At 45.8% G+C, this 25,293-nt stretch overlaps 1 protein-coding gene across 1 annotated transcript in view; it reads left to right on the forward strand.

Annotated features, from left to right (window-relative positions):
• The window catches only part of FANCD2 (FA complementation group D2), a 1,182,674-nt gene that overhangs the window by 95,147 nt on the left and 1,062,234 nt on the right, over positions 1 to 25,293 (forward strand). The window contains exon 7 of the mRNA XM_069206781.1: positions 983 to 1,035. Within this exon, the coding sequence (XP_069062882.1) occupies positions 983 to 1,035 (53 nt within the window). The remainder of the gene's footprint in view (positions 1 to 982; positions 1,036 to 25,293) is intronic.

Genomic DNA, 25,293 nt, shown 5'->3' on the forward strand with positions numbered 1-25,293 from the left:
GGATCGTTCTCTGAGAGTGAAGTTTATTCCGCTCAATGACGTGGGAGCGCCTGGAGCTTTGGGAAGATGTGTGTCAAAAATCCCTTAGCATAGGTTGTCGTTCAGCAATAGAAATGTCCTCAACAATTCAGTTCTCAGGCAAAGCAAATTTATAAGCATTCATTATTCATGTAACATCTTCCTGGCGCATTGACCACATTTTGTTAAACAGTCGCTCTTCCCACTGCATCTACAAAGTTGAATCATTTGGAAATGGCAGAATGAGATCATGGTGTAATACCCTTAATTTTTAATTGCTGAAACAGGGGCACATATTAGTGTAATAATAATGTATTCACATGACTTGAGCCAGAATAAGTGGGTTCGTTTTTGTGTGTGCGGCTGAGCCACCCATGCAACTTAGTATGAGCATGTCTGTCAGGAGCTGAGCAGGCATTTCCTTTTTTGGGGATTGGGGGGGAAAGCACTGTGGAAACGTTGAGCCTCCTGCAGAAGAACAAATTCAAACCGATCCAAAAAGACTGGTGGTTCAGTAATCAAGTTCTCATTGATGGCAGAAGAATACTGATGGGGATGTTTCATGGGATGTTGATTCACAGTTTCTGTCATGGTATAAGGTGGGAGAGATTTTTGGAAGTATGGAAACTACAGAGAACCTGAATGGTAGCTCTGATTTGAAAAGTGCAAATGTTTCTTGGTCATAGTCTAAAATATTTTTCTGTAAGGCAGTCTTCTTGCTTCCAATCACTCCTTCACCTGCTCTGATAAAGTTTCAGATCTACTAGAAATCAGTCAAGATCAATATTGTAGGCAAACTATGACCAGTGAGTGATAGAAATATAGCACTGTACTGTAAAATTTAAGAATGTATCGGTTTTATTAATATATAAAATGTTATATTCATGCTTTTTTTTTAGGAAAGAATCATTCCATTTCGTTTAGGAGTTCATCTTCCATTTTAACATATCTTTTATTGGTTTAGGTTGCCATTGTAAATACACTGTTTGAAAGGATTCCAGAGTTTTTGTATGACAGGTAAGCCAGTGTTGCATTTTTGAAAATTACTTTTACTTTTGTGATTACCAGGCGTGGAGAAGTGGTTTTGTCGAAATAGAGGCGAAAGTTCAGGAACTAGCTTCTTTTTGTGCCATGTGGGGGTTTCAGATGGACAAGTGATCTTGTCCTGGCATCAGATTACACCCACACCCTATTTGCCATTTAATGCACATTATTAATAATTTACTGTCTGTGGCATGTGTATCTGTAGATGCATATACTGTGCATACCCCTGCCTTCTAGTGCTGGGCTCGGAAGTGTGCCACTTGTTTTCCTTTAAAGAAGTCTTTGAGTCATGAGGTACAGTAACTGCAACTATTGCTGGCAATGTGCCTGGGCTACCGCTCCATTGTTGGATTATTATTCATCTCAATTCCTTGTGGTGTTGTCACTGGGCCTGTTCAGAGCCTCAAGACTTGTCGGTGTAAACAGTTGTTGGTCTTCTCTTCGCCTTGAAGCTTTGCACACCCTCGTCTGGTTCCACGAGCAAGACTTTTCAGTGCCTCAATCAGAGCTTCACCCCTCTGGGGCCATCTCTGCAGTTCAATGCCAGAGAATGGTCCATCTGTAATGGAAAAGATTCCATTGTGGAAGTGCCCGAAGTCTTGCATCCAGTTTCAATGGACAGACCTCCATCAGGTGTGTAACTTCTGTTTGCGCCCAGAGCACAATGAGGCATCTTGTTTTGCTTGCCTAACCTTCCCTTATAAGAAAATCTTACACTACAGTCGAGCTCAATGCCTTCCATCTGTCTCCATGGCGCAACAACAGAGCAATGAGACTCCTGATCTCTTCCGCGATCAGGGCTTCAGGGACTTCCGCCGTAGAGGGCCAGGTCCCTTAATGCTAGAAGAGAGCTCTCACTCCAAAGATGAAGTCGATGAGCTGAGTAATTCAGCTCCGGCTATCCTTTTGACAATAGCTTCAAAGACTCTCCCAAAGGCACCTTCAGACTCGAGATTCTCTGAGCCGAAATTCACCTTGGTATGCTCAAAGACCATCTTTGGCGCCAAAGAGCTCAGCACCATCCTCCTCCGAAGATCAAGGTCAGCCCTTCAAATGCTTTCAGGATGAGCTTGATGCCCAGCAGCAGTTGATCCTCATTTACCCACAGACTGGTTGGATCTTCGCTCCGCTGGCTAAAAAGGCCAAAGACTCCACCCCTCCAAAAAGGAAGCTGACCTTTGAGGAGGCCCTCAACCCACCAGAGGAGCCAGTGCCTACAATCCCAGAGCACCATGATAGAGGCACCTCTATCACCTCCTCTGCCTCGTCTACCTCCAGCTAACCTTTCCCATACCTCTTTTCCTTCTTCTCCACCTATCGCTTGAGGGAACGTCCTAAACCAAGCGTTGTAAACAATACAGACGTTTCCACGCAAGCGTAACAATGACGCTTGCCAGAACGACTGCCTTTTCTGAGCCTTAAACATGCATTTGGCAAACTACGAATATGGGTGGTTAAGGCACAGAAAAAGGAAGAGAGCAGGAGAGGACATGGTGAGGTAAGTGGGGAAGGGTTGGGGTAGTTTTTAGGGGGTGGGGTGGATTAAGGTCGTCTGGGGGGTTGGGCTATATTTTGTATAGAGGTGGGAGTGGGGGGGTTGGGGAGGTTTAGTTCTTAGGGTCTCAGTGGGTGGGGGGGACTGAGTAGTTCATTTTTTAGGGGCGGGGTGGGGAAGTCAGTGTACTGTTTTTTTTTTTTTTTAGGGCTTAGGGTGAGAGCGGGGTAACTTTCTTTTTTAGGGCTTAGGAGTAATTTAGCTCTTAGGGGTGGGGGTCGTTTTTAGGGCTCATGGAGGGTGGGGAGTGTTGGGTAGTTTAGTTTTTAGGGGTGAGAGGGTTGGGGTAGTTTTAGTTTTTAAGGCATAGGGTGGGTGGGGAGTCAGGGTAGCTACTAGGGGTGGGGTTGTTTTTAGGGCTCAGGGTGGGTGTGGGGTGTTGGGGTACTTTAGTTTTTAGGGTTGGGGCGTCGGAGTGCCTTTTTTTAAGGGGATAGGGAGGGTGGGGGGTTGGGGTAATTTAGTTATTAGGAGTGGGGGGATATTTTAGGGCTCAGGGTGGGTGGGGGTAGCAGGGTAGCTTTTTTAGCTATTAAGGGGTGGGGTAGTTTTGTACTTCAGGGCAAGTGGGGATTGTCTGGGTAGTTTAGTGTTTAGGGCCAGGGGTGAGCGGTTGGAGTAGGTATTTTTTTTAGGGCTTAGGGTGGATGGTGGGTTGGGGTAGTTTAGCTATTAGGGGTGGGGGTAGTTTAGTTTTTAGGGGCAGGGTGGGGGGGTTGTGGTAGTTAAATGTTTTAGGGTGAATGGGGAGTTGGGTTAGTTTAGCTATTAGAGGTGGGGGTAGTTTTGGGCCTCAGGGTGGGTGGGTGGGGTGTTGTATGACAGAACCTCGATGCCGTTTCCACATATTTCTTTACTAGGCATGCTTTTATAATGAATTTTTTTGTAAAGGCATGCATTGAAATGACACGGTCGTGGTTCTGACCGCATTGCTAAGGCATGCATTGTTTCAACATGCGTGGTTCTGTTATGCAACACTTCCTCGACCCATTCACCCTCAACACTTGCTGACCCTTCCTCTGACACTCCATTGGGGTTCATCACATTCTAGGTTTGGAAGAGACATTCCAGGATCTCCTCATGAGCCTTATAACACTCCTTTAGATCCACACCCTCAAAATGACATGTGGGACAATTATATCGACCCACTTGGGGATCTGATCCCGACCTGTACCTGGCAAAAGCCTTCCCTGCCTGGCAACCCCACCTCCTACCATGAGGTCGCAGTAGGGCAACCACATACCATAAAGTTGTGATGCATACGTTACTAGCAGGCGATGATTTCTTGCTGGAGACACTCTCTTGACACAGCCCTCCATGCAGTACCTTCCAATGCAAAAGCAAATGCTTAAGCCTACTCCTGATTTCTTTAAGATGCCTGTGAAGGTCAGGGTTATCATCGCTCTCAAAGACCCCCCCGCTTAGGGAATATAAGGCATCCTACTCTAAGGCATCCTACTCTCACCTGGTATGCATTAGGGGACAGCTTCAGCCAGAATCCCTTGTCATTCATATGACTTGTAAGCATGGGAATATGCGATGCATCACCTCCAGACAAGGAATGTAAGACTATAGATGTAGTAGGTAAACGTGTTGACCAGATGCTGGAGAAGATGGACACTGGTACCGCAAAGGCCATGGAAGCACTACAAACACCTACCCATGGTTGATTCCAAGACTGTCTCTCCTGAGGCATCCACCTCTTTTCAAAGTCAATGAAAGCAGCAGACATTTCCCCAGGGCTACTACAGAGGCGATTACAAAGAAAATAACTCTAGGGGCAGAGGTGGAGCCACCAAGGGGGCCGCCCCTGAAAAGCAGTGACTTGCTTGCACTTCTCTTTCTAGCAAGTATCACCTGTCGATTGAAGATTACAAGGATTTCTGTCCTGGTCATTGGAAATTACCTCAGATCAATAAGTCCTTGACATCATTAAGAAGGGTTACTGTTTGGAGTTCACAAATACACCCCCAAACATCCCTCCCCGCGCGCACACCCTCTCTCCAGAACATCAGTGCCTCCTTCAAGAGGAAGTGGAGACACTTATTTGCAAATGAGCCATAGAGCACAGCAAGGGCTGCTCCACCACTGTGGCAAGGGAGTGTACTCCATGTACTTTCTCATTCCCAAATAGAACTGGTATCTCAGGCCCAAACTCGACCTCAGGCGCCTCAACAAATACATCCTGTACTAGCACTTCTGTCTTGTGACACAAGGCGACTTCATGAATGCCCTCGACCTGAAGGAAACTTACTTCCACTTCCCCAGCCAACCTGCTCATCACCCTTCCTCTGCTTAGTGCTAAGTGGCCAGCATTATCAATTCAAAATGCTACCCTTTGGGGTCACCACAGCCCTAGGGTGTTCACAAAGTGTCTTGCCGTGGTGTTCCCCACTCATCTCAGAAAGAAGGGCAGCCATGTTTCCTTTATTTAGATAACTGGCTGATCAAGAGTGCAACTGAACAGCAGTGCTTGACTCTCACACAGGCCACCATAACCCTCCTCTAAGTATAGGATTTACCTTCACTACCAAAGAGTTCCACCTCCAGCTCCTTCGAGCCCAGCCTTTTTGGGGACGTTACTCAACGCCGTCACTGGTCACCATAGACCCTCTAGGTCAAGGATTTACCAACAGTGCCACATAGACCTCCTCTAGGTTTGGGATTTACCATCAGTACCACAAAGTCCCACATCCAGCCTCTTCAAACCCAGTGCCTTTTGGAGATGATACTCAACTCTTTCAGTGCAAGGGTGCAAATGTTCCAATCACTACTCCCCTTTTCTCAGCCTGGTCGCCAAAGCAACAGTCAGCACAGTAATGTGCCTCCTTGGCATGCAGTCCTGTTTTACTGCCATAGTTTCCTCTGCCAGATTACACACGTGCAAGTTGCAAGAGTGCATAGCTGCAATGTAGTCACAATCATAGGGCCACTGGGAGGATCTAGTGTTGACATGGGAACGTACTCCTCACTCTCTGAAGTGGTGAAACAGCAACAACCTGTTGCAAGGCCGGGCCTTTCACGACCCAGTGTCTCAGTAACCAACACATTGGAAGCTTTCCTCACAGGGTGGAGGGCACACTTAGAGAATTTGACCGTTTTAAGAAAGGTGGCACCTCATCAACAGTATCTCCACATCAACTACCTGGGACTATTATTCATCTGCCAAGCCCTCAAGTTGTTTCTCTGTCACATCCAGTATAAGATTGTCCTCATTTACATAGACCAATCGACCACCATGTTCTTCTTACAGAAGCAGGACATCTGCATTGGTCTAGAACATTTGACAGTGGGTACTTCATCACTGGGGCTCTCTCCTGGTGTAGTATCTACTGGTAGTGGACAGCAGTTTTGTAGACCTGCTTAGCAAGATGCAGCAACAGGTCCATGAGTGGGAACTCCATCCATGGAGAGGACAACACCGGTGAATGGATGGTTAGAATGCTTGAAGTTTTCAAACTTTTCAGGAAGGTTTTTGATTAGAATGACAAACAGGGTGACAGATTTCCTTGCAAGATTACATGTATTGAGTTTACTGGATTGTTAGTTTTAGAGTGGAGGAATGATAACAAATGTGAAGGGTTGGCATTAGATTAGGAGGGATGATAAATTGTTGACCAGAGTTAGAAAGCGATCAACACATGTATAAGGAGTATTAGAATATGAAAACATTGTTTTGGCATATCTGCGACAAACTTGTGTTTGTGAAGGCAAAATAAATAGGGTAAACAGAGTGATGCATTCCAATGCTGTAAAAAAGCAAGTTAGTAGAATTAGCACATGAAGGTCCTCTAGGAAGAGGCATAAGAAGCATAATTGAAAGAGGTTTATCGGTGACTGTGATGGGCAGCCAATTTTAGCAATGTACTGAGACCAGTGTTAGTTGTGCAAGGAGCGATAAGTAGGTCCAGGGTAACCAGGTAACTTCATTAATTACTACGATAAGTAACAGAGTTAGCTTTGGTTAAGCAAGCTTTGCTTATTATGTGACCATTTAGGACCACGCAGTGATTAACATATACTAGCAATGGTTGATTACTTCTCTGTGTGTGTAACAGCAGAATGTATTGCTGCGGTTACTGTCAAGCCTAGTGAACATGGTAAAAAGTGTGTTTTCCAGAGGAGGAATTTCAGTTAAAGATGTAATGGATAATGGAATTCATTTTACTTCAGATGAGATGGGGGATTTCCTTTGGAAATTAGGAGTGAAACACTTAAGGACAGCATTTGTACTCACCACAAGTTAATGTCATGACAGGTTAAACAGGAGCTGAAAGAATGCCAACACATGGTGGTGGCATAGCGAGAACGTGTAAAAACCACTAGAGAGATGATGTGAACACATTACATTGCAACAAGTTATGTAACTAGGGTATCTCCATTTGAATTGACAAGAGGAAATGTATTGGGAGAAAATTGTTCTTCACTGTGGTTGAGGTCTGGTGTAATAAGGGAGAAGGTGGACAGGAAGACATTAATGGAAAGTTTAGCTGCGTTAAGTTGAGCTGCGTGATGAAACTGGTGGAGATACCACAGAAGAATCATCAAATGGCTTCAGAACACCTTGGAAAATAACTCAGTAGAGTTAGTTAAAGGTTTATATATTGTTTCTATCTTGGTAAGAATTAAGTTAAACTTACTACAGTATTGGAACTGTCATAGATTCACATGGTTGAATACTTCCCCGTCGTCGAGATGGGAGTCCCCGGCAACAGAGGCTGCTCCTGCTTGCCTGGTGGGTCATCCAAAACCTGACTCAGTGGTTTCTCAGGCTGCCTAGCGGCGCTCCAGAAACCCTTCAGCACCTCTATCGGCACCTCCGGTCAAAGACGGAAGGCTCCTTGACAACATTGGTAAGAGGTTTTCTTCTATGTCTGCCATTGTGGTCCGTGCCGCAAATTCCCTGGCGCTCCTGGGCAGGTATGACAGGCAGCTGTGGTCGGACATCCTGCACTCTATTGATGATCTTCCGGATTCCAGCAAGTCGAAACCAAGAAAGATCCTCATGGAAGGTCAGCGTACGTCTGCAGAGGTGATTGACTGTGCTCTGGAGATTGCAGCTATGGGGTTTCGGCTACTGGCTGGTTCAGTTGTCCTAAGGCATCAAGGGTGGCTTAAGGCCACACATTTTAGACTGGATGTCCAAACCAAGATCCTGGACCTCCCTTACGATGGACAAGACCTGTTTGGTAAGCATGTGGATGATGCTCTTCAAGCAATTAAAGCGGATACGGATACTACCAGGTCTTTAGGGTGCTGCAGTATAAGTTTAGTTTAGTTTAAGAATTTATAAAGCGCGTAGTGACCCGAAGGCATCCCAGCGCTAACCTAACCTGACCGGCGCTGTCACTAGGAGAGTTGAGAGCGCTACCTACAGAAAAGAATGGTCTTGAGTTTTTTCCTAAAAAGTAGTTGAATGTTCCTGACGTAGATCGGAAGGAAGATCATTCCAAAGACGGGCGGCCTTGGTAAGGAAGGAGTTGGCCCCCCAAGCTCTCTTGGACCTCAAGATGGTCACAAGACGAGAGGAGGAGGACCTCAGACTTCGAGAAGGAACATAAAGACATAGCCGCTTTCTAAAGAACATTGGGCCCTTATGTTGAAGAGCTCTATGAACAATGCATAGGGCCTTAAAATAGGTACGTTGCTTGAAGGGGAGCCAATGAAGCGAGGAAAGAGCAGGTTTAGCGGATACATGTCTGGGAAGATTGACAAGAAGCCGGGCGGCTGCGTTCTGGACTGTTTGTAGCCTTTTTATAACATAAGCCGGGGCGCTGAGAAAAAGTGAGTTCCCATAATCCAACCGGGAGAGGATAAGAGTTTGAACGAGGATTCTTCTGGCCATAGGGGGAAGAAGAATCGAGATTTTCCTAAGAACTCTTAAGATGCCAAAGCATATAGAGGAGACTCTTTTTGCTTGATAATCCATGGTCAGACGAGAATCCACCCAGAAACCAAGGCTTTTTACCTGGTCCTTAGGGGGAGGAAGATTATTGAAAGCCTCAGAGTACAGGGGAAGCGAAAGAGCTGGGGGGGAATTGCCTAGTACGATGACTTCTGACTTTCTGTCATTGAATTTGAGCTTAGACTGGACCATCCAAGCTCCAATGTCTTTCATACAGCACGAGAGGTTAGCTGCCGGCAGAGAAGGTTGTGGTCCACTGTATCAAAGGCAGCGCTGAGATCAAGCAGAATCATGGCCACATGGGACCCTTGGTCCAAAAGCTGCCTGGCTGACTCAGTCACTGCAAGGAGGGCTGACTCCATGCTGTGATGGGCTCTAAAACCCATTTGGGTGGGGTGGAGGAGTTCATGTGTCTCTAAGTAGCTGGTTAATTGGTGATTAACGTGTTTCTCCAAAATTTTTGTTGAAATAGGGAGAAGAGCAATGGGTCTATAATTCTCCAGCAGAGATGGGTCCAGTTTCGTTTTTTTTAACAGAGGCTTAATAATGGCATGCTTAAAAAGAGGGGGGAGAAGACCTAACGATAGGGAACGATTCAGTATTTCTGTGAGGAGAGGTACAACAATATCTGAAACTCGCGAGAGGATGGGGGGAAGATCGGGGTCCAGGGGGGAGCCCGATTTAATCTGAAGAAGAAGTTTAGTGGCAACAGTATCAGTAAGAGGTGTGAAGACAGTTAATGTGGTTCCGGAGAGGGAGGGATCCATCATTTGGTGCTCTACTGTACCTGGGGGAGGAGGAGAAGGGAACCCAGAGTATATCTTAATGACTTTGTCATTAAAATGAGATGCCAAAAGATTACTATATTCAGTGGAGGGTTCTGTGGGAGGAGAGGGCATAGGGGTTATAGTTAATTCCTTAAAAATCTGAAAAATTTCCTTTTGTGAGCAGGAGGAGCTTTCTATTCTTAATCCATAGTAGGAGGACTGGGCGGCTTTGATGTTTTGATGGTAGAGTCTGACGGATTGCCTATATATTTCTCTATCAATGAGACTGTAATTCTTTCTCCAAGCTCTTTCTAGCCTTTTGCACATTTTTTTTAGTTCTAGCAGACAAGGTGAAAACCAGGGTTTGGCCTTATGGGGGGGCTTGTTAGATCTCAATTTGATGGGCAGAATACTATCCAAAGAGGAGGAAATCCATTTATTAACCTCTTAGCTGCTGGGCCTTTCCCCCCCCCCCCAGTGCTGAGCCCTTTTTTGGCTATTTGGGGTAGTTCGCGCTTAGGGCTTCATAACTTTTTGTACACATAAGCTAACCACGCCAAATTTGCGTCCTTTTTTTCCAACATCCTAGGGATTCTAATGGTACCCAGAGTTTGTGGTTTCCCCTGGAGGAGACCAAGAAAATAGCCAAAATACAGTGAAAATTTCGTTTTTTCCAAAAAAATGGGAAAAAAGGGCAGCCGAAGAAGGCTTGTGGTTTTTTCCCTGAAAATGCCATCAACAAAGGGTTTCTGGTGCTGAAATCACTATCTTCCCACCTTTCAGGAACGGGCAGACTTGAATCGGAAAACCACATTTTCCAACACAAATTTGGCATTTTACTGGGACATACCCCATTTTTACTATTTTTGGTGCTTTCAACCTCCTTCCAGTTAGTGACAGGAATGGGTGTGAAACCAATGCTGGATCCCGGAAAGCTAAACATTTCTGAAAACTAGACAAAATTCTGAATTCAGCAAGGGGTCATTTGTGTAGATCCTACAAGGTTTTCCTACAGAAAATAACAGCTGAAATAAAAAAATATTGAAATTGAGCTGAAAACAACAGCCATTTTTCTTTATGTTTTACTCTGTAACTTTTTCCTGCGATGTCAGATTTCTGAAAGCAATATACCGTTTTGTCTGCTGGACTCTTCTGGTTGCGGGGATATAAAGGGCTTATAGGTTCATCAAGAACCCTAGGTACCCAGAGCCAATAAATGAGGTGCACCCTGCAGTTGGTTTTCATTCTATACTGGGTATACAGCAATTCATTTGCTGAAATATCAAGAGTGAAAAAGAGGTATCAAGAAAACCTTTGCATTTCCAAAATGGGATCAAGATAAGGTTTTGAGGAGCAGTGGTTATTTGCACATCTCTGAATTCCGAGGTGCCCATACTAGCATGTGAATTGCAGGGCATTTCTCAAATAGACGTCTTTTTTACACACTCTCTTATATTTGGAAGGAAAAAATGGAGAGAAAGATAAGGGGCAATAACACTTGTTTTGCTATTCTATGTTCCCCCAAGTCTCCCGATAAAAATGATACCTCACTTGTGTGGGTAGGCCTAGCGCCCGCGACAGGAAATGCCCCAAAACACAACGTGGACACATCCCATTTTTTGACAAAATACAGAGCTGTTTTTTGCAAAGTGCCTACCTGTAGATTATGGCCTCTAGCTCAGCCGGCACATAGGGAAACCTACCAAACCTGTACATTTTTGAAAACTAGAGACCTAGGGGAATCCAAGATGGGGTGACTCGCGGGGCTCTGACCAGGTTCTGTTACCCAGAATCCTTTGCAAACCTCAAAAAGTGGCTAAAAAAACAAGTTTTCCTCACATTTCGATGACAGAAAGTTCTGGAATCTGAGAGGAGCCTCAAATTTCCTTCCACCCAGCGTCCCCCCAAGTCTCCCGATAAAAATGATACCTCACTTGTGTGGGTAGGCCTAGCGCCCGCAACAGGAAATGCCCCAAAACACAACGTGGACACATCACAGAAAACAGAGCTGTTTTTTGCAAAGTGCCTACCTGTAGATTTTGGCTCAAGCTCAGCCGGCACCTAGGGAAACCTACCAAACCTGTACATTTCTGAAAACTAGAGACCTAGGGGAATCCAAGATGGGGTGACTCGCGGGGCTCTGACCAGGTTCTGTTACCCAGAATCCTTTGCAAACCTCAAAAAGTGGCTAAAAAAACAAGTTTTCCTCACATTTCGGTGACAGAAAGTTCTGGAATCTGAGAGGAGCCTCAAATTTCCTTCCACCCAGCGTCCCCCCAAGTCTCCCGATAAAAATGATACCTCACTTGTGTGGGTAGGCCTAGCGCCCGCGACAGGAAATGCCCCAAAACACAACGTGGACACATCACAGAAAACAGAGCTGTTTTTTGCAAAGTGCCTACCTGTAGATTATGGCCTCTAGCTCAGCCGGCACATAGGGAAACCTACCAAACCTGTACATTTTTGAAAACTAGAGACCTAGGGGAATCCAAGATGGGGTGACTCGCGGGGCTCTGACCAGGTTCTGTTACCCAGAATCCTTTGCAAACCTCAAAAAGTGGCTAAAAAAACAAGTTTTCCTCACATTTCGGTGACAGAAAGTTCTGGAATCTGAGAGGAGCCTCAAATTTCCTTCCACCCAGCGTCCCCCCAAGTCTTCCGATAAAAATGATACCTCACTTGTGTGGGTAGGCCTAGCGCCCGCGACAGGAAATGCCCCAAAACACAACGTGGACACATCACAGAAAACAGAGCTGTTTTTTGCAAAGTGCCTACCTGTAGATTTTGGCCTCTAGCTCAGCCGGCACCTAGGGAAACCTACCAAACCTGTACATTTTTGAAAACTAGAGACCTAGGGGAATCCAAGATGGGGTGACTCACGGGGCTCTGACCAGGTTCTGTTACCCAGAATCCTTTGCAAACCTCAAAAAGTGGCTAAAAAAACAAGTTTTCCTCACATTTCGGTGACAGAAAGTTCTGGAATCTGAGAGGAGCCTCAAATTTCCTTCCAACCAGCGTCCCCCCAAGTCTCCCGATAAAAATGATACCTCACTTGTGTGGGTAGGCCTAGCGCCCGCGACAGGAAATGCCCCAAAACACAACGTGGACACATCACAGAAAACAGAGCTGTTTTTTGCAAAGTGCCTACCTGTAGATTTTGGCCTCTAGCTCAGCCGGCACCTAGGGAAACCTACCAAACCTGTACATTTTTTAAAACTAGAGACCTAGGGGAATCCAAGACGGGGTGACTCGCGGGGCTCTGACCAGGTTCTGTTACCCAGAATCCTTTGCAAACCTCAAAAAGTGGCTAAAAAAACATGTTTTCCTCACATTTCGGTGACAGAAAGTTCTGGAATCTGAGAGGAGCCTCAAATTTCCTTCCACCCAGCGTCCCCCCAAGTCTCCCGATAAAAATGATACCTCACTTGTGTGGGTAGGCCTAGCGCCCGCGACAGGAATGGATCACACAAGGGTCAATGGTAGTCCTTGCTTGAGGTCTACTGTTAACCCTGGAGTGATTCATTCCTGAAGCAGGCACTAGGCGCAGGCACACAAGCGGGGTTGTGTTTTTATCAGGACAAGTGGGGAAACACTGGGTGGTAGGAATTTTGAGGATCCCTGCAGATCCCTGGACTTCTGCTCATTGGAATGCAAGGAAAATGTGTTTTTTAAGCACATAATGTAATTTCAAGGGGATTCTGGGTGAAGGAAAACTGGTGAGAGCCATGCAAGTCCTGCACCCTTGGTCTCCCCTGGTACTAGTTTGTTAAAGTTAACCCACCACTCACACTGGTTGGTTTTAGCACCTCCAGAAATTATGGTTTTAAAGCATGATTACTTATCAAAGTATCTGAATGTTGAAACCAAGCCTTCTGAAGGTGGGCCATAAAGCCGCGTCCAGGCACCAACCTCTTTATGGTCCATTCACACGCCATTCACGCACAACAAACAACCCTTTCATATCGCCAGCCACGGGCCCAATCCAATCAATCACTCCACTCACATTAACTTACCGCTGCCAGACAAGGGCCCATCACATTCACACGCCACAGAACGGAATAAGTTTGACTACATTTTACCACCTGTCAAGTAACTGCCTCCTTCTTCCTTAACATTACCAAATGCATGCGTAACAAACCTTTACTAATGACTCCTGTGACAGCCACCTGAGGCTCAGGAAGACATGTTTTTCATGCGCCTTTAGCGCACTCTCTGTGCTAAATCCAACTCCTTCCAGTTTGTGGATGCAAGTTGGGGGTGTCCGAGTATGCCGTACAAAGCGATTCCTCGAACTGAGTGAGCATATCTACCTTTGAAACTAAGGGAGACATGCTGGGGATTTCTCATGCTGTTACCTAAAGAGAAGGTCATAGGCTACCTGCCTCCTTCTTCCTTAACATTACCAAATGCATGCGTAACAAACCTTTACTAATGACTCCTGTGACAGCCACTTGAGGCTCAGGAAGACATGTTTTTCATGCGCCTTTAGCGCAATCTCTGTGCTAAATCCAACTCCTTCCAGTTTGTGGATGCAAGTTGTGGGTGTCCGAGTATGCCGTAAAAAGCGATTCCTCGAACTGAGTGAGCATATCTACCTTTGAAACTAAGGGAGACATGCTGGGGATTTCTCATGATGTTCCCTAAAGAGAAGGTCATAGGCTATGGAAAAGGGTAGTGTTTGGTACATAGGGGAGTCCATGAGAACGTAGCATATGTCCCAGCCAACATTATGTGCAGTGATGTGACTATAATGCACTTATACAGCAAACTGAACATCTACTAAGTTCTGATGGAGGATGAACATGAAAAGCAGGTCAAACACTGACCTATACAAGTCATTCTCCTTTAGTGCTGGGATGGCACCAATGGGTTTGAATCCATAGGTGTAGATGATGTACATCTGTACTACCTTTACTATCTGCCTTCTACCTGTGCAATAACCCTGTGAAGGCACTCCTACCATAAGCTTTCCTTACCCATCCATGTCTCTGTTCTCATCAGAGTCCTGGCTAATCCTGTATAATAGCCAAGTGAACCTATACTAGTTTGTGGAAGCAAGTTGGGGGCTTCCAAGTATGCCCTACAAAGTGATTTCTCGAACTGAGAGAGCATATCTACCGTTGAAAGTAAGGAAGACATGCAGGTGAAGAAAGGGTACTCCGTGGCAATGTGGCATATGTTCTGTCTACTAGTATAGGCAGTAGGGGGAAGAAAATGCATGTTAATTGAACAGAACACCGACCACGCCAAAAGGAAGTCCATGATGAAGTAAAATTCTGTGGCTCCTTGCCTAACGAAGCAGTGGCCCATGGACGTTCGGTATCCATGCACTGCCACTGAAAGGATTACCCAACAGCAGCTCAACCTCAGTCGATTTCCCAGAACTTTGCTTTAGTATGATACAACTTAAAGCAAGTAGGGATACAGAGGCCTGGTTGTGATGGACACTGGGGACAGTAATACCGACTCTCCTGCCGCTTTCCATGCTTTGAGCACACTTTACAGCGACGACATGGGCGATCCTTTTTGGGTGTTTTAGGTATGCGATCAGCAAAGTGTCGCTCCTGCAGCCTTGCCACATCCTCCAGAACATATGAGGTGGAGGCTGCTGCTTCTTCAGTAACACAGTGAGGCTTTCAATTACAGACAACTGGAAGTCAAGGAAAGTCATGAGTCTTCCTGTTGTTGTCTGACAGTAAACAACATACGCATTATATGTTGCCATCTGAATCAGGTGGGTAAACAGTTTCTTGTACCAAGTGCGAGTTTTACGACACGCATTGTATGGTTGAAGAACCTGGTCGTTCTTGTCCACTCCACCCATGTACTTATTGTAATCAAGTATACAGATGGGCTTGTGGACTTCGGCCATCTGACCCCAAACCGTGATGGGAGAAGTGCTCTCATCATGAATTGTAGTGAGCACGTATACATCACGTCTATCTAGGAACTTGACTGCGAGCAGTTCGTTAGAACGCAATGCAGTACTCTGTGATTTCTGGAGCTTCTTGCAAACAAGCTCCCGCGGGAATCCTTTGCGGTTACAACGAACTGTACCGCAGGCCACAGTGCCAGCTTTGTAGAGCTCACTGAACAGCTCTACTCCTGTATAGAAATTGTCCACATAAAGGTTATAACCTTTGTGAAGAAGTGGCTGGACAAGTTCCCATACAATCTTACCTGTGACCCCTAACGTGGGAGGGCAACCTACAGGGTTTAGGGTAGAATCCTTCCCTGTATACACTCTCAGGCTGTACACATAGCCAGTAGAGCTCTCACACAGCATGTACAGCTTTATGCCATAGCGAGCTCTTTTGCTCGCAATGTACTGTCTGAAAAGCAGCCGTCCTTTGTACAGGATCAAGGACTCATCGACTGCTATATTCTTTCCAGGAGTATAGATCTCTGGAAACCTGGCAGACAAATGTTCCACGACAGGCCGAATTTTGAACAACCTGTCATGATCTGGATGGTCCCGGGGCAATGCAGCAGAATTGTCATTGAAATGCAGCATGCGCTGCAGTAGCAAAAAACGATCTCTGCTCATGTATGGTGCGAAGATGGGAGTTACCCAAACCGTGCGAGTCGTCCAGTAGGACTGCAAGGTGGGTTTCTGTACTAACCCCATTTTGAGGGTAAGGCCCAAAAATATCTTCAACTCCGCCAGCGAAGTGGGAGTCCACTGGCGTGCCCTAGAACGGGGCCCTAGAGTGCCTCCGCGCTCCCTCAGAAATTGGTCTGCACGCAAATTTGTTTGCTGCACAACTTTCTGAAGAAAGTCAACATCCAAAAACAGATAGATGTAGTCGACTGGCAAAAAGTTAGCTGTATCGACTTTACATCCAGCGTCACCAGTAAAAGGTGGAATTTGGGGCTGAACCAAACAGGGGGGCTGCCAAGAGAGCACTCGTTCTGTGCTTGCGGCAGCAAGCACGTGCTCTCTGGGTTCGGCTAACCCAATGTGGTCCCGCTGCCCAGAATGTGCTTGCGAAGGGACAGCACGGATGTCGTCATTGTCTCCTTCAGACTCACTGGAAGAGGTGTCGTCAGATGGGACTCCGCCGACTGAAAAATCACTCCCAGAATCTGCCCCATTGTCCTCTCCCTCAGATGCTGTCTCAGTGTCTGCTGTCTCAGTCTCTGAGCCTACATCAGAACTGTCCTCCATAACCCGAGCTAGGGCTTGATCAGCAGTCATCCAACGAGACGCCATCTCTGCAACTGGCTAAACTGTCCCTCTAAATTACTATCCTACGTAGAAGGCAGATAGTCACAAAATTGCTTGTTGGTATGTTTGTTGTGTACAACAGGAAATGTCGTCACCTTACCTTCGCTTCTTCTCCAATTCTGCAGATTCTCTGAAAACACTGAAAAAAACAAAAAAAGAATGTATTACTTCACCTTACCACACACCCTGTGCAACAGTCATTTTTGGTGCTCTGCCTCCCATTACCTCCTCTTCTAATTCCTTCAGTACTATCCAGCAAAACTGCCACTACAGAAAAGACATGCATGCATGCATATTGTGTGTGTGTATATATATATATATATATATATATATATATATATATATATATATATTTATATGTTTAGAAACAAAGTGGTTGAAGGGTTGCTGGGCGGCACACTCCACTGCCGGTGCCCAGTGACAGGGAAGACCAATCTAGAAATTATCTAATGCCGAAAAATTTCACCGCACTCCATGAAGTACAAATAAACGTGTATTTTATTGCAGTCAATAACCACCAACGTGTTTCAACTCACCAAGGAGTCTTGATCACGGTCCTCATGGAGTGCGGTGAAATTGTTCACCATTATAAAACAACACACACAAGAATAACAAGCATTTACAATGCAATGGGTCTCGCATCTGCTCGAGTTAGAGCTATTAGCGTTATAAACTCCTAACCCAACTTTTCTTGCCACATAAATTGATAATTTAAAGTTAAACTCTTTCACATAAGAGAGCCGATTCACAGCGCCATGGCCACCATGAGCATCATGTGAAGAGTTACACATAAGGAAAAGAAGTTCGCTCGCAGTTAAACGTAACAGCAAAAGTGCAATTAGCCATGTACCAGGGGCGATGGCCAAGGCGGTAGCAAAACCTCCCCAAGGAGGGACAAAGGTAAATAATTTTCCAATGCCATCAAAGGAGTGGTAGTGATGGGCGTGAGGTGGGCGTTGTTAGAAGCCCAGATACACACCAACAAGTCAGAAAAGCAGCACATGGACGCTGCAATGCTTGTCCTGAAAAAAATATATATATCTATCTATATAGATATATACAGGGAGTGCAGAATTATTAGGCAAATGAGTATTTTGACCACATCATCCTCTTTATGCATGTTGTCTTACTCCAAGCTGTATAGGCTCGAAAGCCTACTACCAATTAAGCATATTAGGTGATTTGCATCTCTGTAATGAGAAGGGGTGTGGTCTAATGACATCAACACCCTATATCAGGTGTGCATAATTATTAGGCAACTTCCTTTCCTTTGGCAAAATGGGTCAAAAGAAGGACTTGACAGGCTCAGAAAAGTCAAAAATAGTGAGATATCTTGCAGAGGGATGCAACACTCTTAAAATTGCAAAGCTTCTGAAGCGTGATCATCGAACAATCAAGCGTTTCATTCAAAATAGTCAACAGGGTCGCAAGAAGCGTGTGGAAAAACCAAGGCGCAAAATAACTGCCCATGAACTGAGAAAAGTCAAGCGTGCAGCTGCCACGATGCCACTTGCCACCAGTTTGGCCATATTTCAGAGCTGCAACATCACTGGAGTGCCCAAAAGCACAAGGTGTGCAATACTCAGAGACATGGCCAAGGTAAGAAAGGCTGAAAGACGACCACCACTGAACAAGACACACAAGCTGAAACGTCAAGACTGGGCCAATAAATATCGCAAGACTGATTTTCCTAAGGTTTTATGGACTGATGAAATGAGAGTGAGTCTTGATGGGCCAGATGGATGGGCCCGTGGCTGGATTGGTAAAGGGCAGAGAGCTCCAGTCCGACTCAGACGCCAGCAAGGTGGAGGTGCAGTACTGGTTTGGGCTGGTATCATCAAAGATGAGCTTGTGGGGCCTTTTCGGGTTGAGGATGGAGTCAAGCTCAACTCCCAGTCCTACTGCCAGTTCCTGGAAGACACCTTCTTCAAGCAGTGGTACAGGAAGAAGTCTGCATCCTTCAAGAAAAACATGATTTTCATGCAGGACAATGCTCCATCACACGCGTCCAAGTACTCCACAGCGTGGCTGGCAAGAAAGGGTATAAAAGAAGGAAATCTAATGACATGGCCTCCTTGTTCACCTGATCTGAACCCCATTGAGAACCTGTGGTCCATCATCAAATGTGAGATTTACAAGGAGGGAAAACAGTACACCTCTCTGAACAGTGTCTGGGAGGCTGTGGTTGCTGCTGCACGCAATGTTGATGGTGAACAGATCAAAACACTGACAGAATAAATGGATGGCAGGCTTTTGAGTGTCCTTGCAAAGAAAGGTGGCTATATTGGTCACTGATTTGTTTTTGTTTTGTTTTTGAATGTCAGAAATGTATATTTGTGAATGTTGAGATGTTATATTGGTTTCACTGGTAATAATAAATAATTGAAATGGGTATATATATATTTTTTTGTTAAGTTGCCTAATAATTATGCACAGTAATAGTCACCTGCACACACAGATATCCCCCTAACATAGCTAAAACTAAAAACAAACTAAAAACTACTTCCAAAAATATTCAGCTTTGATATTAATGAGTTTTTTGGGTTCATTGAGAACATGGTTGTTGTTCAATAATAAAATTAATCCTCAAAAATACAACTTGCCTAATAATTCTGCACTCCCTGTATATCTATATATCTATATAGATATATATATCTATATATTTATATATATATATATATCTATATAGATATATATATGTGTATACATATATACACATATATATGAGACTCATGTCACAAATCTTTTTCTTTTTATACATGTGTGCTTGCCCTCGGCAAAGCACACATGTATAAAAAAAAAAATGGCCCCATTGATGGTCACCCTAAGGGCTGACCACCAACAATTTTTTTTTTTTTTTTTTTTTTTTTTACCCTGGGGGGGCGATCAGCCTCCCAAGGCAAAACTACGTTTTTTTTTTTTCCCCTGGGGTCGGCCCGTGTTCCAAGGGCCGACCCCTCCATTTTTTTAATCTTTTTTTTTTTTCTTTTTTTTGTGGGGGGCGCGATAGCCCCCCAAAACAGTGTAAATAATTTAAATATTGCCGGGGGGGCCTTTTACGAGGGGGCCGACCCCCCCAAAGAAGATCCCTGGTGCCTAGTGGCGTTTCCTGGCCGTGGATCGCAGCCGCGCTGCGATCCATGGCCAGGAAACGGTGCCAGGGAGGCATCGATGGAAAGGGGAGAGCCTCCCCTTTCCATCGATGCCTCCCTGGCATCTGGGGAGGCCGTTTTGGCCTTTTTTTCCCCACCGGAGAAGGAAAGAACGCTTACCTCCGTCTCTCCTTCTCCGGTGGGGAAAAAATGTGACGTCAGCGCGCCTCGCGGCGCGCTGACGTCATAAGGGGGCGGGAGGGGGGTGGGATGGAGACGCGGAAGCTCTTGCACCGGAGGATTTTTAACCCCCTCCCTGGTGTCGGCCACTGGTCGTGACCCGCACCAGGGAGGGAGTGTGGGCGTCGGCCAGTGGCCGACACCCGCATTCAACGGGTTAAATGAAACTGCAGAAATGGAGGGGGTGCTGGCCCCCAAGGAGGTCTGGAGAGCCGCCCGCCACTCCACAAGGGCCAGTTTTGACCAAATGCGACCAAAAGTTGGGGGGGGTAGACTGCACAACTGGAGTAACATTGCAGGGGAAAAAGAAAGATAGAAGGCAATGATCCGTCCAGGTTAGAGGCTGGGATGGCAGAGTGGTGAGGACAGGGAGATTACTGAATAAAAGGTCCAGCGTATGGCCTTTGGTATGGGTAGGTCCTATTACGTGTTGATTTAAATCAAGCGCAGAGAGAGACGCAAGTAGAGACCTTGCGTGTGGACAATTTCCATTATCAAGATGGATGTTGAAATCCCCAAGGATAGTAAAGTTAGGGGATTTACAGATAAGACTCGCTGGAACTTCCGGCAGGGAATCTAAAAAACAGGTGCAAGGTCCTGGGGGTCGGTAGAGAAGCAAACCTGAGAAAGTAAAGGTAGGGGAGAGGTGGAGGGAGAAAATTAAGCTTTCACACTCCGGGATATCAGAGGGGAGGGTGGTACACCGAAGGTTATTTTTGTAGATAATGGCTAAGCCGCCACCTCTTCCATGGAGACGATCTACATGCACCATAGAGTAGGTGGAGGGTAAAGAATTGCAGATATCTGCTGCTGAGTCATTGCCCAACCAGGTTTCGGTGAGGAACAGGGCGTCAGGGGACAGATCTTCTATGAGGGTATATATGTGAAGGGAATGAGCTGGTAAAGACCGACAGTTAAGGAGCAGAAATTTACAGGTTACGAATGGGAGAGAAGCTGGGGGAGAGACAGCCTTACAGGTGCTGGGGCAGGTCGGGCAGAAAGAAGAGGCAGAGGACCCAGGGGATACTAAAGGAGGTAGTCCAGGTTGTGCCCCTCTAAGTGCGTGGAGCTGCAGGGGAGAATAAACTAACCTGTCTGTGGTAAAAGGAACAGCATTTCTGGGCTCTGGGCGCTTCAGGGCGCGAATGGGCGCAGACGGGCTTGCCTTTGGCGCGCCTTTGGCGCACCAGCGGCGCGTCCGCTGCGCGTCCGGCGTCCTTCCGGCATTAAATGAGCCGGGGAGCCAAACGAGGCTGAAAAGCCTAAGGGAATCAACAAAAGTCCCAAAAACACAGACACAGAAACAGGAATATGCCCCCAATACTTGTAAATCCACAAGAGGAAAAAAAATTCGATTAATCCCAATCCCTTTATGTATTAAAACGAAATTAAAACGAAATTCCCCCTAGAATGAGAAAAGCCAGAAGACTCTTAAAAGTTAAAATGTCCCCCAAACAGTTAAAAACATTTGATTCTTAAAAATTAAAAGATGCTCACACAGTCAGGTTAGCTGCGCGTCCGGCGTCCTTCCGGCATTAAATGAGCCGGGGAGCCAAACGAGGCTGAAAAGCCTAAGGAAAACGACTAGACCGCTGACCCAAAATGGCGGTCTGATTCGTCCCAACCAGGAAGTGGGGAGAAGAAAAAAACGAAAAAAGAGTAAGCAACCGGGAACCACTGAACACGGGTCCCAAGGTTGCTAAAAAGCAGGGAATCAACAAAAGTCCCAAAAACACAGACACAGAAACAGGAATATGCCCCCAATACTTGTAAATCCACAAGAGGAAAAAAAAATCGATTAATCCCAATCCCTTTATGTATTAAAACGAAATTAAAACGAAATTCCCCCTAGAATGAGAAAAGCCAGAAGACTCTTAAAAGTTAAAATGTCCCCCAAACAGTTAAAAACATTTGATTCTTAAAAATTAAAAGATGCTCACACAGTCAGGCTATAAGTGCACACCCTTTCGAGGAGCCAGGGGTAGAGGACATTCTTCCTTTAGAGGTGGCTACCAATCTTTCAGATACCCAACCGATTCCTCCCAGTACCAATCTTCCAGACCCCAGTACCACCAGAGGCAACCTCCGACAGCCGCATACAACAGACCTCCTCCTAGACGAAGGTCGGGGAGACAATCTAAGGACGCCTCATGCAGACAATGACAACCTTCAGGGCCCGGCTACCTCTCCTTCTTTGACTCATCACCTGCAACGCTGGCGGCAGATCACAAACGACAAGTGGATTCTGGATATAATAACTTTTGGTCATCTGCTAGAGTTCACTTGCATGCCCCCTGAGACTCCACCTTCCCAGGAACGTCAACAGCATCTACATCTTCTCCTTCTGGAAATAGATGTCATGTTATCCAAAGAGGTGATAGAGGTAGTCCTTTCTTCGCAAAAAGGAAGCGGTGAGAAAGAAGTCTTGTTTGTGGAGACCCATCCTGGATCTGAGGCAGCTCAACAAATATCTCAAGAGGCAATCCTTCCACATGGTGACACTGAAGGATGTCTTGAAACTTCTCAACAGAGGCGATTTCATGGCTTCCCTAGATCTTCATGATGCCTACTTCCACATACCCAATCGCCCCAAACGCAGAAAATTCTTAAGATTCATGGTAGCCGGCCAGCACTTTCAGTCCAAAGTGCTACCCTTCGGACTCAAATCTGCTCCACCGATTTTCACAAAATGCTTAGCTCCTGTTGCAGCATATGAGACGTTTCAAACACCAGGTATTCCCATATCTGGATGACTGGTTGCTGAAGGCTCCAGACATCTGCATCCTATGCCACTCTCTCAAGACCACGTTACGCCTCTTCAAGCAACTAGGTCTCACTCTCAACAGAGACAAGTCCCATTTTCAGTCTTCCAGAACAATAGTCTTTCTGGGTGCTATATTGGACACGACTCAAGTAAAAGCATTCCCAGCGGAGGAACGTCAACGCAAGCTTCTGACCCTAGCGGATACAGTTAGAAGAAAACAGTTTCTTTCAGTTCGAAAGTTCAAATCATTACTAGGGATGATGTCCTCCTGTATCAATCTAGTTCCCCACTGTCATCTTCGGATGCGCCCTCTTCAGGAAGAGCTCGACAAGCAGTGGAAACAGACGCAAGGTTCCTTCGGGGATATCATACAGATAACGGCAAGGGTTGTCGACTCCCATTGGTAGTCAACACCGGCAAACATCTCCAATGGTCTAGAATTCTTAGCTCACGTCCCTCCGTTTACGATTACAACGGATGCTTCAGTGGAGGGATCGGGTGCATGTCTGCAGGATCTTCAAGTCAGCGGCAGGTGGCCCCCCTCTCATGCTATTCTGCACATCAACCTCCTCCAGCTCAGAGCGGTATACCTGCCATTGCATGCTTTTCTGACGAGAATCCGAGGCTCATCGGTGCTTGTCCGGACGGACAATACAACCACCATGCACTACATAAACAAACAAGGAGCAACTCGGTCTCATTTGCTGTCCACAGAAGCTCAAACCATTTGGACCTGGTGCATTCAGCGTTCAGTGCACATACGAGCAGAACATCTTCAGTAGTGAACAACACCACAGCAGACTCACTAAGCAGGCTCAGCACGTCTTCCCATGAGTGGAAGCTGAATTAGAGAATGCTGGACGTAATATTTCTCAGGAGGGAAAAACCAAACCTGGATCTCTTTGCGACGTCACGGAATGCAAAATGCCGGTTTTATGCAAGCTGGCATCATCAACCAGAGTCGTGGGGAAATGCCCTTTTGATAGCATGGTCTGGGATTTATGCTTACCCCTTTCCTCCGATACCTCTTCTTCCACAGGTAATCAGCAAGATCAAATTGGAGCCCTGCCAAATAATTCTAATTGCTCCAGCCTGGCTACGTCAACCGTGGTACACAGAACTTCTGTTGCTGTCTTCGTGCCCTCCCATCAGGTTAGAACCTAGACCGGAGCTGCTTACCATCAGCCAGGGCCAAGTGAGACATCCGGATCCTAAGTCTCTCAGATTATGTGCATGGCTCCCGAGTTCAATGAGTTCGGACATCTGAATATTCCTGTTGACTGTCAAACCATTTTAGATAAAGCACGTGCTGATAGCACTAGTAAAACATACACATTAAAATGGAAATGGTTTTGTTTATGGTTTGCTGCAAGGGGCATTCATCCGCTTACATCTGCTCCAGAGCAGGTCTTCTCCATCTGGCGCTGTCTGGTCTCGCGTATGCATCTATAAAAGTTCACCTAGCTGCCATCTCCAGATATAGACGGCTATCCAAAGGACCATCTCTCTGGTCTCATCAGCTTATCAAGCAGTTCATGAAAGGGTTGTTCCGATCCTTTCCTCCAGTCAAACTGTCTCCTCCAGCTTGGAAACTGAATACAGTCCTGGGTCAGCTGATGAAGGAACCATTCAAACCTATTCATAAGTCATACATTAACTATCTCACCTGGAAGGTAATGCTACTCTTAGCATTAACATTTGCTCGTAGAGTAAGCGAGATCCAAGCATTTACTATGCAGGAACCCTTTATGAAGTTTGCAGACGATTAAGTCATCCTGCGGACAAACCCTAAATTTACCCCCATAGTACAGTCTGACTTCCACATTAATGAGCCAGTAGTGCTAAAAACTTTCTTTCTGTGGCCTCAGACTGGGCCAGAAAGATCGCTGCATTCCTTGAACATCAAACTATGCCTTAAATTTTGTCTGCAGCGAACATCCTTGATCCAGAAGTCAAATCAACTATTTGTGGCATTTAGTGCGCCCAGAAGAGGGCATCCTGTTACTAAGCAGACCATTTCTAGATGGATCTTAAGCGCCATAGCCTTTTGCCATCAGAAAGCTGGTCGACCCTTGGAAGCCAAGATTCGTGCACATTCTACCAGGGCAGTGTCTACTTCCTGTGTGCTCTTCTCTGGTGTATCACTGCTAGACATCTGTCGATCAGCCACGTGGAGAACAACACACGCCACAAAGCATTACTGCCTGGATGCTGAGCCGCTCTGTGATGCTGCGGTGGGTCAAGCAGTTCTTAGAAATTTTCTGTTCAGTATTAATGTACCTCTCATGCATATTAATTTATGTTTAAAAAGGTTCACTTTTATTGCTTTGTATTTAACTGTCTAATGCTAACGTTCTCTGATGATGAGATGGACAGTATTTGTTAAATCAGAAAATGTATTAGTTACTGCTTGCTACTCTTATTCAAGCATGTGAATCTATGAAAGTTCCAGTACTGGAGTAAGAAATAAGTTATTTACCCGTAACTGTAGTTCTCCAGTATTGGAAGCTTTCATAGATTCACATGCAGCCCACCTTCCTCCCAGGGGGAGCTCACCTTCTCTCTTTTTGCAGTGTTCTTTATTATTACAGCACTTATCCTTGGAAAATCTGAGGGAAGGGGGCTCCTCACAAGAGGTTCTGAGAGGGTGAGGCAATCTGATTGGTTCAAGTTTGTTTTT

Source organism: Pleurodeles waltl, chromosome 9 (assembly GCF_031143425.1).
Source record: "Pleurodeles waltl isolate 20211129_DDA chromosome 9, aPleWal1.hap1.20221129, whole genome shotgun sequence".
Classification (NCBI taxonomy): Eukaryota; Metazoa; Chordata; class Amphibia; order Caudata; family Salamandridae; genus Pleurodeles; species Pleurodeles waltl.